General features: G+C 39.8%; 1 protein-coding gene and 1 non-coding gene across 2 annotated transcripts; both read right to left on the bottom strand.

Moving 5' to 3' along the window:
• Nucleotides 1–932: 932 nt before the first annotated feature.
• LOC102664761 (uncharacterized) lies at nucleotides 933–1,679 on the bottom strand. The gene has a single exon (XM_006589893.1). It carries the CDS (start codon nucleotides 1,677–1,679, stop codon nucleotides 933–935), a length of 747 nt encoding a protein of 248 aa, XP_006589956.1.
• Nucleotides 1,680–7,236: 5,557 nt separating this feature from the next.
• On the bottom strand, nucleotides 7,237–7,343 carry LOC112998202 (small nucleolar RNA R71). The gene has a single exon (XR_003263242.1). It is a non-coding gene; the product is annotated as a small nucleolar RNA R71 (small nucleolar RNA).
• Between the last annotated feature and the right edge of the window lie 7,022 nt (nucleotides 7,344–14,365).

Raw genomic sequence — 14,365 nt, forward strand, 5'->3', positions numbered from 1 at the left:
TTTGTGTTCTATGCTAAAGGCACAAATACCAAACACCGATGTCTCACGAGTTTGGCCTAATTCAAATTAATCTTCGTTCTCAGATGTCTCTTGTTGAACTTAGCCTAACAGAACAACATTACAATTACAGCATGATAAAAACTAAATTACTGCATTTCGTGTCCGACAGTTCGATAACCTAGCCCTGCCCTATACAGTTCTAAGGATGCAGTACATTTTCCAATGCTAAAGCTCCTAACCTTACACACAAATGGGTGATCAAGCCACAAGCATGCATAAGATAAGCACAGATAGAAACATTGAACACATAAAAACAACTTAAAATAGATAGTAATAATATTTACATCGAGCACTCAGCAGAATTTCCCAACAAAGGATTCTAGCCCTCCATTACAAGGGAGTACCTTTCACAAATAGGAGAAGGGTTTAAGAGAAAATACCAGATTACAAAGCAGTGGAGATGTCTCCTCCACCTCTAAGAACCTAGGAATCACTCCTAAAACTAAAATCTACCTAAAAGTTAGGACCTTTTTCTTCCTTGCTCAACTTTTCCTCAGTCTATTCAGACCTCATCTCTTCATTCTCTACAATTCAAGCTTAAAAAGGGATTTTTGTCCGCGAAGGCGCCATCTTCGCGCCATCTTCGCACTTAGCGCAAGTAAGTGAAATTTGGCTTAGCGGTATTCTCGTGCTAAGCGCAGAAGAGACAATCTTCTCGCTAAACGAGCTGATGACGCGCTGAGCACGTGATGACATGGCAGATTCTCTTCAATATTCATCTCACTCGCTAAGCGGCTGATGTCTCGCTTAGCGGTTGAGTCTCGCTAAGCGCACGGTCCAAGCTTAGCGAGACAACAGCTTTTGCACCATCTAACTCTTCAATACAAGCCTGCACTTCATCTTCCTCCTTCTTGGTCAGACATTCTACATGATTATTCAGTGCTTTTTCCAAAGGAGACTGTAGTACCATGGCAAGCTGCTAATTCTATCTCCCGTTCTACCTTCTTCACATCAAAATAGGCCTTCTGATCACTTGAGTGCTTCATTGCTTCAAATAAGTCGAATGAAATTTTCTGATCCTCCACACTCAGTTCTAACTTACCTTTCCCTATATCTATTACACAACTGGCGGTTGACATGAAAGGACGTTCCAAAATTATGGGGATTTCAATATCCCTCTCTATATCCATAACCACAAAATCTGTAGGGAAAGTAATATGTTTAACTCTGACCAAAACATCTTCTATCACTCCATACGGCCTGATGATGGAGCGATCAGCTAACTGCAGAGTCATTCTGGTTGGCATTATCTCTAGCTCTCCCATCCTTTGACACATAGTGAGCGGCATCAAATTTATGCTGGCTCCAAAATCAATAAGAGCCTTACCAACTGAGACTGCACCGATCGAGCATGGTATAGTGACACTGCTTGGATCTTTGTGCTTGGGTGGAAGGATGCGTTGAATCACAGCACTACAGTTTCCCTCCACTACAATTGTGTCACTGTGGATATACTTGCTCTTTCGGGTTAGCATATCCTTCAAAAATTTAGAGTAAAGTGGCATCTGTTGTAAGGCATCTCCGAAGGGCATGGTGATCTCTAGCTTCTTAAAGATGTCAAGAAAATGCGCAAGATGTCTTTCTTTGTCCTTCCTAGAAGGTACCAATGGATATGGCATTTCTTTCCCCTTAGATGGAGCTACCTCTTTCTTCTTTTCTCTGGACTGCTCACTCTTACTCTTTTTCTTTTCATCTTTTTTAGTTTTTTTCATTGTTTTCTTTTTCTTCTACTTTTTCTTTTTCTTTTTTTTTTCTCATCATTTATTTCATTCTCATTCTTGCTTATTGTATTCTCCTTCTCCTGGTCATCCTCTTCATCTTCAATCTCCTCAAGTTCACAAAAATTGTCCTCCGGTTCATATGCTAGTTCAGTTACCAGCTATTGTTTATCTCCATCCATTATCTTGTCCTTCTCTTCTTCAGCCATGGTTGCCATTTTTCCATGGGTCATCACAGCTTTACACTCTTCCTTTGGATTGTTTTATGTGTAGGCTCCAAATTTTGAGGAAGAGTGGTCAGCTATTTGTTTAGGTAACTATCCCACCTGGATCTCCAAATTTTTAATGGCTGACTCAGTACTCTTGTGATTTGACATTGAAACCTGCATGAATTGAGCAAGAGTCTCCTCCAACTTTGTTGTTCTCTCATAGAGGTTAGGTCCTTGCTGTGGCGGCCTATTTGATGGTCCACCCTGATCTTTATTGAATTGATTACCAGGGTAAGTCCTCCACTGATTTTGCTGCTAGTTGTAATGCTGGCCCTATTGGAATCCAGAAAATCCACCTGCATTAAAATTATGCCTTGGCTGGTTCCCCATATAATTAACTTCATGTGTTGATTCTTCAGTGGGAATACAACAGCCTAATTCATGAGCTCCACCATAAAGTGTGCAACCTGCAACCTGCAAAATAGAAGAAGGCGAAGGCTGACTAACATGTAATTGAGTTGCCAGCTTACTTAGTGTTTCTGTTAAAGTTTTGAGTTTCTTGGACAACAACTTATTCTACGCCAACAGAGCATCTTGTGATGAAAGCTCTAATAAACTCTTCTTGGTGGGATAGTGTGTTCTATCACGCAAGATAGCATGATCACTAGCAACCATATTCTCAATTAGTTCCATGGCTTCTTCAGGAGCTTTAAGCTTTAATGTACCCCCTGCAGAAGCATCTAAGAGCTGCTTAGATTATGGCCACAACCTGTCAATAAAAGTATTCAGCTGCATGGGCTTAGAGAATCCATGAGTAGGAGTTTTCCGTAGCAAGCTACGGAATCTTTCTAGTGCTTCACTCAAAGATTCATCCGGGAATTGGTGAAAGGAAGAGATGGCCAGCCTTTCCCTCTGCAGTCTTGGACTCTGGGAAATATTTCCTCAGAAACTTTTCCACATCTTCATCCCAAGTCCTCAAGCTATTACCTTTGAATGAATGCAGCCACCTCTTGGCTTCTCCAGATAGTGAAAATGAAAATAAGCTGAGCCTAACAACATCTTCTGGCACTCTAGCAATTCTGATTGTGTTACAAATTTCAATGTAAGTTGCTAGATGTGCATAAGGATCTTCATTGGGCAAACCATGAAATTGATTGCCCTGTACAAGCAGAATCAAAAAATATGGATATGTGATATTCTGAGCTTGAACCTCCGGCCGCGCAATACTAGTGAAAAATTACGGCACACTTGTACTTGAGTAGTCTTCAAGGGTTACTTGTCTAGGTTGCTCGTCAGACATTGTGTTGGCTTCAAGGAATGTTGTATCTGGAAAACTAGAAGATGACTCTGAAGACTGAGGTTCTTCAAGATTTGTTGTTGTTTCTATATCCTGCAAAAATTTCCTATGCCTTTATGCTCTGATCCTTCTACAAGTTGCTTCGATTTCCAAGTCTATTGGAATCAAATTGCCTGCAGAGGACTTTCTATGCATACACAACTAATCATAAACAGCAGTTAACCAATTCCGAAGAAAAATAAATTTTGTAGTAAAAAAATATTCACAAAAACAAAACAACGAATTAATGAATAAAGAATAAACACCTACAAATTGAACTAAACTTTTCCAAATAAAGAGAAGTTCCCCAGCAACGGTGCCAAAATACTTGTTCGCATCCTGGTACTACTTGTTTTTGTGGATGTGAAATCTAACCGGCAAGTGCACCTTCAAATTTTTCTCCTTTTTACATGGAACTGAAGTGAAATTTACATTAAATTCATATGGAAAGCTTCTACTGAGTAAATATAAAAACTAAACAAGAAATATTTACAATCCTACCAAAAAGAACCATAGATTGGGAGAAATATATACATTTTTGAAAACTTTTCTATACAAAAGTTAGTCATAAAAGACGACTAACAATGCCTTACTTTGGAGTAACTGAACAAATCTAGGAGCTTGATTACAGTGAATTTAGAGTGCCTGTTGTTAGTCGTCTTATACGTCTAACTTTTGTATAGAAAACTTTTACAAAATGTATATATTTTCTCCAATTTATGGTTCTTTTCCTAGGATTGTAAATTAATTTTTCTTTGTTTTTATTTGTACTCAGTAGAAGCCTTGTGTATGGAATTAATGTCAATTTCTCTTCAATTTCAGGCAAAAATGAGTTTTTTTGAAGAAGTGCTAAAGTTGATGTCTCGCCAAGCGAGCTCAATGCGCTTAGCAAGTGTCATCTGCTAAGTGAGGCATCAACGCGCTTAGCGGATATGAGGAATCTGGAAGGGAATCTGTCACGCAGGCACGCGCTTAGCGCGTCATCAGCTCGCTCAGCGAGTCTTTTGTCACCATCCAGGCTTAGCGCGAGTTTGGCGCTGAGCAAAAATTCACTTACTCGCGCTATGCGCGTCATCGAGGTCAGTGAGCCCTTTTTAAGTCTGGAATAGTTGGGCCGGAAAAAAGGGCGTTGAATAGCCGTCAGAGCTTGAAGAGTGAAATACACAGAGGCAAAGAACAGAGCAAAAAAACCAAGTTTTGATCTTTTAGGAAGATTTGTGAGTTTTTACGTGATTGTGAGATTCTTAGAGGTGGAGGAGACATCCCCACTCCTTTGTAAGCAAGCAATTTCTCTTAATTCCTCTTTTTCATTGTAAAAGGAGCTTCCATGCTATGGAAGGCTAAATCCTCAGTTGGGGATTCTTGCTGAGTAATCGATGCAAATTCTTTCCCTATCTAATTAAGCTTGTTTTATGTGTTCATTGTTTCTATCAGTACTTTATTATTGCATGTTGATGTGTCATTATTTTCTCCTATTTCTTACCCCTTTCTGTCACCATTTTAATTACTGATTACCCTTAATTGTCAAATTAATTACGCAGTTTAATCATTTGGGCCTACTTAACTAATTATGTGTTTTAATTTAATTTCAGAAGAATTATAAGCAATTGAGCTTGGATCCGGAATTGGGCTGAACCGGCTTGGACTTGAAGAAAGCATACAATTTTATTTGTCATCCAGTTTTATTTTATTTCATTTTTGGGCTGTATTTTTGTAATTGGGCCACCAGACCTTATTGGGCCCGATAATCAGATTTGTAAGCTTTGGGGCCTAATGACCTTTAGTGAGCCCAGTTGCTAGGGTTTTAGGTGGCCGATTACTGTTCACGTAGAGGGAGATATTGTAGGGTTTAATTTTTTAGTTTTCCGTGTTATTGTTCACGCGCATGGTATTGTTCATGTAGCAACTCCATTTTTGTTTTCTGCTTCAAATTCCAGTTTCGTTTTCTACTTTTAATGCTAGTTTCGTTTTCATTTCTGTCTTCTAATTTCAGTTCTTTTTTTGCGTTTGATTTCTTATTTGTTTCTGCATTTCGTTTCCAATTGCAATTTCATTTTTGGTTTCTATTGTAGATTCATTTTCATTTATGTGTTGCAATTAGTTTCCAGTTGTTGTGTTTCATTTCTGCTGTTAATGGAAGGTTGAATCTCTAGTGTTGTTTTCTCTTAAGGATTAAGCATAGCTCTCTTTGAGGTTGTTATTAATATTATATTCTGGTCATTTTTCCCCTTCACCAATTATTCTGTATTTGTTGCTGATATTAATCCATGCATGCTTATTGCTTGATTAATTGTCTCTATGCTTAATTAACATTCATGCTTAATGGATATGTGAGAGGAATTAATTGGTGTATGTTGCTCAATCACATGATGACAGCCTTGTGTTAATTTTCGCTTAGTAAATTAATTTCAGGTTGGATTAAGTGGTTGAACTAATTAGGGATAAATTGTCGTAACCTAGGATAAGAGACTTGCTTTTGAATCAAGGGAAAACATGTTTTAGTTCTGTTATTTTTTTAATTCAAGTTTGCTGCTGTTTAAATTACAAAAACAAACAACCCCCCCCCCCCCCCATTTCGTTACTCTTTTATTATTATATGTTATGAATGTTTGTTTGATCATTGCTCACTGGGAGACGACCTAGGATCACTTCCTAGATACTGCATTTTAATGTTTATTTGATTCGGGTATGGCCCCGATCAAATTTAGCGCCGTTGTCGGGGAGTAGTGGTCCAAAGGTTCATAATTATGTTTTTGTGTCTTTGTGTTTGTTTCTGTGTGTAGTTCTGTTGTTTAGTGTTGTTTGTGTGTTTCAGTTGTGTAGTGTTCTATTTTGTTTTTCAGTCTTGTCCCCTGTTCAGAGGTGAAAAATGATGTGAATAGTGTTATGAATAGTGTCAGATTTTTCTAATTAATTGGCGATTTTTGTTTTGATAGCTAGAGTTGTTATTTTTGGCTGATTTTTTGTGTGGTAGTTTTTTTTGATCCATATTTTGTGTGAAAAATACCAGAAGCACCTGGTGTGGCTGAATTTGTGAGATACAAAAAATTTGGGAACTTGTTTTTAGCAAAACTCAATATGACCATAACTTTTGTTCCGGTTATCAGAATGACTATTATATATGCATTTAGGATAGAAAAAAATTTCCCATGCAGCCCCAATCGGCTAGTGCCGGTTGCAGTACTCAGCGCTTAAGAAATCAGTTGTTTACTAAGTTTTTTTTTTAAAAGTATTATTGTCCTATTTTTCTAAACTTTTCTTAGGCAGTTTTATAGTTATACTTTGAATTTTTGTCTGAAAATTTTTGTGCTATCTTTTCATGATTTTAGGGTGTTGCTCACAAATTTTTAGCTCATTTGGATATCGTTTGAGTATAGTTGTAGTTTTACCCCTAGTTTTACCCTGTTTTTACCCCTGGTGCATCTTGATCATTTTGAGCATTCTGAGCATTCCATGCATTTAGTGCATTCCGAGCATTCTGTTGCTGGTGATTCTGAACATTCTAATTTTGAGCATTCGGCTGCTAATTTTCATACTGAGAACATGGCTCAATCTCCACCTCGTGAGAGGACTCTTAGGGAGATGGTTGCACTTGACTTCACTTATGAAAGCTTGTGCATTCAATATCTTGATGAGAATGTTCCAAATGTTCTCAAGACTGGACTAATACATTTGCTGCCCAAGTTTCATGGTCTTGCAGGTGAAGATCCTCATAAGCATCTTAAGGAGTTCCATATTGTCTGTTCCACCATAAAGCCCCCTGATGTCCAGGAAGATCATATCTTTCTAAAGGCTTTTCCTCATGCTCTGGAGGGAGTGGCGAAAGATTGGTTGTACTACCTTGCTCCCAGGTCCATTACCAGCTGGGATGACCTTAAGAGAGTGTTCTTGGAGAAATTCTTCCCTTTATACTGCCATCAGAAAAGACATTTCAGGCATCAGGCAACTTAGTGGAGAAAGCTTGTATGAGTACTGGGAAAGATTCAAGAAATTATGTGCAAGTTGTCCTCACCACCAGATTTCTGAGCAACTCCTTCTGCAATATTTCTATGAGGGACTTAGCAACCTAGAGAGGAGTATGATTGATGCTGCCAGTGGTGGAGCTCTTGGTGATATGACTCTAGTTGAGGCTAGGAATCTGATTGAGAAGATGGCTTCCAACTCCCAACAATTCAGTGCAAGAAATGATGCTATTGTCCTTAGAGGAGTCCATGATGGCCACGGATTCATCGTCATCTGCTGAAAATAAGAAGCTTGAGGGAAAACTTGATGCCTTGGTCAACCTAGTAACTCAGCTTGCCATAAATTAGAAATCTGCATCTGCACCTATTACTGTTGCAAGAGTCTGTGGTCTATGTTCTTCTGCTAATCACCATGCAGATCTCTGTCCTTCTTTGCAGCAATTTGGAGTCAATGAGCAACCTGAAGCCTATGCTGCAAACATTTATAATAGACCCCCTCAACAACAAAACCAACAACAGCAGAATAATTATGATCTTTCAAGCAATAGATACAATCCAGGTTGGAGGAATCATCCAAATCTGAGATGGGCAAATCCTCCACAACAACAATAGCAGCAACAATAGCCTGTCCCTCCTTTCCAGAATGTTGTTGGTCCAAGCATGCCATATGTTCCTCCTCCAATGCAAAAACAACAACAAAGACAACAAGCAACTGAGGCCCCTTCTCAACCTTCCTTAGAGGAGTTAGTGAGGAAAATGACCATCCAGAATATGCAATTTCAGCAAGAGACAAGAGCCTTCATTCAGAGTCTGACAAATCAAATGGGGCAAATGGCTACTCAGTTGAACCAAGCTTAGTCCCAAAATTCTGACAAATTGCCTTCACAAACGGTGCAGAATCTGAAAAATGTGAGTGCCATCACCTTGAGGTTTGGAAAGCAAATTGAAGTGCCTCCATTGGTAGCAGCACCTGCACCTGAACCAATCAAGCTTCATTCCACACCTGAAAAAGAGGATGAGCTAGCTGCACAAAAGAGAAAGCTTCCTGATCATGAGGGAGCTAACAAAAATTTTCATGCAGGTGGACCTTCTTCTAGTAGTTCTGACTTGCAGCAGCCTCTTATCCCTCTTCCATTTCCACCTAGAGCAATTCCAAACAAAAAGATGGAAGAAGTGGATAAGGAGATCTTGGAGACCTTTAGGAAAGTAGAGGTGAACATACCTCTGCTAGATGCCATCAAGCAAATTCCAAGATATGCCAAGTTTCTAAAGGAGTTGTCCACCCACAAAAGGAGGCTCAAGGGAAATGAAAGGATTAGCATGGGTGTTGTAAATTTGAATTTGAGTCTGGTTCTGATTTTCTGGGTGTTGTACCTCTTGATGTTGATTTTTTAGAGTCAGAATGCACTAACCATGTTGCAAGAAGTACATATACTTCTGACTTTCTTTATGAGGTACAGGCTGAGGAACCCTCCTTTTCTTCTACTACCCTAGTTCCTTCCACTGTTCAGCCACCACCCACACCAGAGTTGAAGCCCTTACCAGTAAACCTCAAGTATGCTTACTTGGAGGACAAGGAAAAATTTCCATTGATCATCTTTGCCTCCCTTGCTGCTGAGCAAGAGGAGAAGTTGTTGCTAGTGCTCAAGAAGCACAAGAAAGCCATTGGATGGACTTTAGCAGACATTCCTGGTATTAGCCCATCTACCTTCATGCATAGGATACTTTTAGAGGATAGAGTTAAGCCAGTGAGGCAGCCACATCGGTAACTCAACCCCATCATTCTAGATGTGGTGAAAAAGAAGGTGACTAAGCTTTGGCAAGCTAGAATCATTTACCCCATTTCTGACAGCCAGTGGGTGAGTCCAGTCCAAGTGGTTCCTAAGAAGACAGGCCTCTCAGTGATCAAGAATGAGAGGGATGAGCTTATCCCCACAAGAGTGCAGAATAGTTGGCGAGTCTGCATTGATTATAGGAGGCTGAACCAGACAACCAGAAAAAATCATTTTCCCCTGCCATTCATTGATCAAATGCTTGAGCGCTTGGCAGGTAAGTCTCATTACTATTTTCTTGATGGTTTTTCTGGCTATTTACAAATTCATATTGCTCCTGAGGATCAAGAAAAGACCACATTCACCTGTCCCTTTGGCACTTTTGCCTATAGGAGGATGCCCTTTGGCCTATGCAACGCCCTTGGTACCTTCCAGTGGTGTATGCTTAGCATTTTTAGTGACTTTTTAGAGAGTTGCATAGAGGTGTTTATGGATGATTTTACTGTTTATGGATCCTCTTTTGATGCATGTTTGGATAGTCTAGATAGAGTTCTTAATAGATGCATTGAAACTAACCTTGTTCTGAATTTTGAAAAATGTCACTTCATGGTAGAACAAGGTATAGTTTTAGGGCATATCATTTCCAGTAGGGGCATAGAGGTAGACCCTGCAAAGATAGTTGTTATTTCACAATTGCCTTACCCCTTTTGCGTGCAAGAGGTTCATTTTTTTCTTGGACATGCAGGGTTTTATAGGCGCTTTATCAAGGACTTTAGTAAAATGGCCCTTCCACTATCCAATCTGCTACAAAAAGAGGTGGAGTTTGATTTTGATGACTGGTGCAAAGAGGCTTTTGATTGCCTCAAGCATGTGTTGACTACCACCCCTATCATTCAGGCACCTGATTGGACAGCTCTATTTGAGCTGATGTGCGATGCATCCAATTATGCATTGGGGGTTGTCCTTGCTCAAAAGATTGACAAGCTGCCTCAGGTGATCTACTATGCCACCAGAACTTTGGATGCTGCCCAAGCAAATTACACTACCACAGAGAAGGAGCTATTAGTGATAGTTTTTGCTCTTGAGAAATTTTGTTCATATTTGCTTGGTACTCGTGTTATTGTTTATACTGACCATGCAGCTCTGAGGTACCTGTTGAAGAAGGCTGAATCAAACCCTAGATTGATCAGCTGGATGCTTTGGCTCCAAGAGTTCTATTTGGAGATCCGTGATCGGAGTGCTGTGCAGAACCTCGTGGCTGACCACCTGAGTAGGATTGAGCGTGCGTCTGAGGACTCACTCATTCAGGATGATTTTTCGGATGACCATTTGTACATTCTGTATAATATTTTTTATTTCTTCCTCACTCCTTGGTTTGCTAATATTTTGAATTATTTGGTTGCTTTTGTTTTTCCTCCCTTAGCATCTAAAGCTCAAACTGATAAAATTAAAAGTGATTCTAAGCATTATATTTGGGATGACCCTTATTTGTGGAAGTTGTGCAGTGACCAAGTTATTAGGAGATGCATTCCAGACCATGAGATTGACTCGGTCCTGCATTTCTGTCATTCTTCCGCACCAAGTGGACATCTTGGCATACAGAGGACAACTTGCAAGGTGCTTGACTGCGGTTTCTATTGGCCCACCATCTTCAAGGATGCATGGAGAATCTGTAGCACTTGTGAGCCTTGTCAGAGAACAGGCGGCTCACTTTCATAGAGACAGCAAATGCCTCAACAACCCATGTTGTTCTTTGAGGTGTTTGATGTCTGGGGTATAGACTTTATGGGGCCTTTCCCTGTCTCTTTTGGTTTTGTTTATATTCTCCTTGCTATTGATTATGTTTCAAAATGGGTGGAAGCCAAAGCCACCAGAACTAACGATGCTAAGGTTGTTGTGGATTTTCTTAAATCTAATCTGTTTTGTTGGTTTGGAGTCCCTAGAGCCATCATTAGTGATCAAGGCACCAATTTTTGTAACAGATCCATGTATGCCTTGCTAAAAAAGTATGGGGTCGTGCACATAATTTCCACACCTTACCACCCCCAAACTAATGGGCAGGCTGAGATTTCAAACAGGGAGATAAAAAGGATCTTGGAGAAGATTGTGCAACCGAACAGAAAGGATTGGAGCACCAGGCTGGATTATGCTCTTTGGGTGCATAGGACTGCCTACAGAGCACCCATAGGAATGTCTCCTTATCGGGTTTTCTTTGGCAAGGCATGTCATCTTCATGTAGAGATAGAGCACATAGCCTACTGGGCTGTAAAGACCTACAACTTCTCTATTGATCAGGCTAGAGAGGAAAGGAAGTTGCAACTAAGTGAGCTAGATGAGATCCGTTTAGAAGCCTATGAGAATTCCAAATTTTACAAGGAGAAGACCAAGAAGTTCCATGACAGCTTGATAGCTAAGAAGGACTTTGTGGATGGACAAAAAGTTTTATTGTATAACTCTAGACTCGGACTCATGAGTGGTAAGTTGAGGTCAAAGTGGATTGGTCCTTTTGTGGTGACTAATGTTTTTCCTTATGGTACAGTTGAGATCAAAAGTGAATCCACAAATAAGAGCTTCAAGGTCAATGGACACCGGCTGAATCCATTCCTCACAAATCCTTCCTTGGTGGATGTAGTGGTGGAGGATACCTCCTTACTTCACCCTACTTCTCTTCTGCCATGACTTAGGGACTTTTCTTTTTCTGTCTCCTTCTTTACTTTTATTGCACTTGTCCAAATTTATTGATTGTTCTGATTGCTCTTGATCTTATAATTGTGCTACATTGAGGACAATGTGTTGTTTAAGTGTGGGGGGGAGATTGTTCTTTGTTTGGGGTTTTCTAGGTTAATTTTGTTATTTTGGTTTTATGTTTAGTGTACAACATTGCATGTTTCTCTTTGAATTCTAGGTTATGTACAGGTAATGGGTAATTGTTTTTGAAATAAGAGTTTCGTGGCATTTTGTGAATTGAAATCCTTGTTTTTCTCTACATGTCAAGTTAGTTTTGAAAGGTTGAATTGAAAGTGATAGATTTACCATTGGTGAGATTTGAGCCATCATCATCTATTTTATTCGGTGTGTTTTGCCCCATTGATTGCCTGCACAATAGCCTTGGCTTGACTCTTGTTCATACTTTTTGGTTCACATGCATGTTGGGATATGATTTAGGCATTTTGTTCTTATAAGCCTCTAGCCAAATGAGCCTACCTTGAATTAATTCCTTTGATAGCCCCTTTAAGTCTATGTTCCCCTTTCCTTGTTTTGAAGCTCATTACAAGCCTTAAGTGAAAAACCATGATCTCACCCTACCCTTAAGGAATTTTGGAGCTTTGGAATTATTTTGGGAATAAGTGTGGGGGGGTATGTTTCATTGGAAGATGTTTTTTTTTTGCCATGCTTGATGATGTATTTTTGTCATGCTTGATGTATATACATATATTGCCTAATTGTTGCTTTATTTTTCAAATATTCAAAATGCTTTTGTCGCAACGTGCCCTTTTGCGGGCGGGCGACGCGTGACTCGCGGGATGCGTGTTCCACGAAAGGAATACGCGCGGAGTCGCCACCAACGTTTATTTGAGGAAAACGTCGGAAAAACCGAAGGAAAACCGGTCAAAAATGAAAATTCTAAGTTCGGGAGTTGTATTTACGCTTGAGGAAGGTATTAGCACCTCTCATGTTTGTCTCAAAGGACAACAGCCTTTAATCGAATGTGCAAACATGACTTTGATTTTTATGTTCCCTTTTATGTCCTTATATCCTTTATATTTTTTTTCTCTTTTTGTGGTCGACAAGGGTGTTCCCCTTTGCTCCTACGTATTCCTCAATTGTGATGGGGAAATCAGACCTACGTAGTTCTTGTCTATGCGTGAATCAAGTGATTCTTTTTTACTTGAAAGGTGATCATTTTAAGGCGTTGGACCTTGAAAAATGATCCATTTTACTTAGTAAGAAACAGAAATGATAAACTTTCAAAATCCTATTTTTGTGGACGAGCTTGACTAGGTGAATCGGTTTTAGCCTTAGTTTCACTTTAGTTATTTAGTCAATTCAATTAAGAATGAGAAATCCCAAAGAGAAATCGTCCGATTGATTTTTCGCTTTATTTTACTAAAAGGTATTTTTTTTATTATTATATTATTATTTACCTCTTTTTTTGATTTCCAACGTGGTTGCGGCACGACCGATCGGTCGGAATTCATTTCAACCAAAATTAACGGATGATACAATTCAAACGATCGGTGGAAATTTATTTTATTTTTAGATTAAGCGAGAAATGACTTAAATAAATGGCTTAAGCACGTCAAAAGGGGTATAAAAAGTAAATGAAAACGAGAATAAAAATACATGAAACCAAATGTGGACCACCACGGGTACATAGAATGAATTAAAAAGCTTGGTTTGAGGTACTTACCCGTTGAAGACTGAAGAACGAATGAAGAACGTCGAAGAACGGTCGAAAACCTTCGCGAAATCACTCACGGAAACGTTACGGAAGCGCCTCGGCTTGGATTTTCTTCACGGAACTAATTTTCTTCAGCTATTTCGAGAAAGAGAGAAGTGCCTAAGGGGCCGAACCCTTTTCTACTTCACTTCTCCCCCTATTTATAGAAAATTGGGGGAGAAGCTTGCCACCCAGCTCGCCCAGGCGAGCAAGGTTGCTTCCTCCAGAAGCAACAGCCTTCTGGAGGAATCTTCTGGAGGGCCCAAGTGGGCCTGGTTGCTATTTGCACCCCCATTTTTACTAAACACACCCCTGCCCTTTTTTTGGTGATTCTTTTTTCGTAAAGTTAAGGAAACTTACGACTTTCGTAACGATACTTGTTTTCTTTCCGTAATGTTATGGAACCTTGCGGATTACATAATCATCCCCTTTTTAACTTACGGAATGTTACGGAACCTCACTATTTGTGCAACGATGCTTCCTTTTGATTTCCGGTGTGTCACGGAACCTTACGGATTGTGCATCAATATTTTCTTTTGATTTTCGGCACGTCACGGAATTTTCACAAATCGCCTAATGATGGGTGCCAAGCACCTCAAAATGACCAAACACAAGTTGCATGCCACCAAGCAAAGGTCCCCGGACGAAATTAGGGTATGACAGTTGCCCCTCTTTACTTGTCTTTTATTGGAGATAAAAGGGAAGTAAAGATAAGACACTAATTTCGTTCCTCTCGGTTGATGAGAGTCGCGGGTGACCATAAAATCCCCGCATGCAAATGACTTGTTGTCCCCGGGGGAACAAAGGGTGCAGAAGACGATGTCAGTCTCTGCATGCTATCAGGCTTTTCGTCTTACAGATAGCGAA

This window comes from Glycine max, chromosome 10, assembly GCF_000004515.6.
Source record: "Glycine max cultivar Williams 82 chromosome 10, Glycine_max_v4.0, whole genome shotgun sequence".
Classification (NCBI taxonomy): Eukaryota; Viridiplantae; Streptophyta; class Magnoliopsida; order Fabales; family Fabaceae; genus Glycine; species Glycine max.

Excerpts from the sequence above, each read along its gene's own strand:
- LOC102664761 (XM_006589893.1), bottom strand. The coding sequence starts at position 1,679 with ATGCCATATCCATTGGTACCTTCTAGGAAGGACAAAGAAAGACATCTT.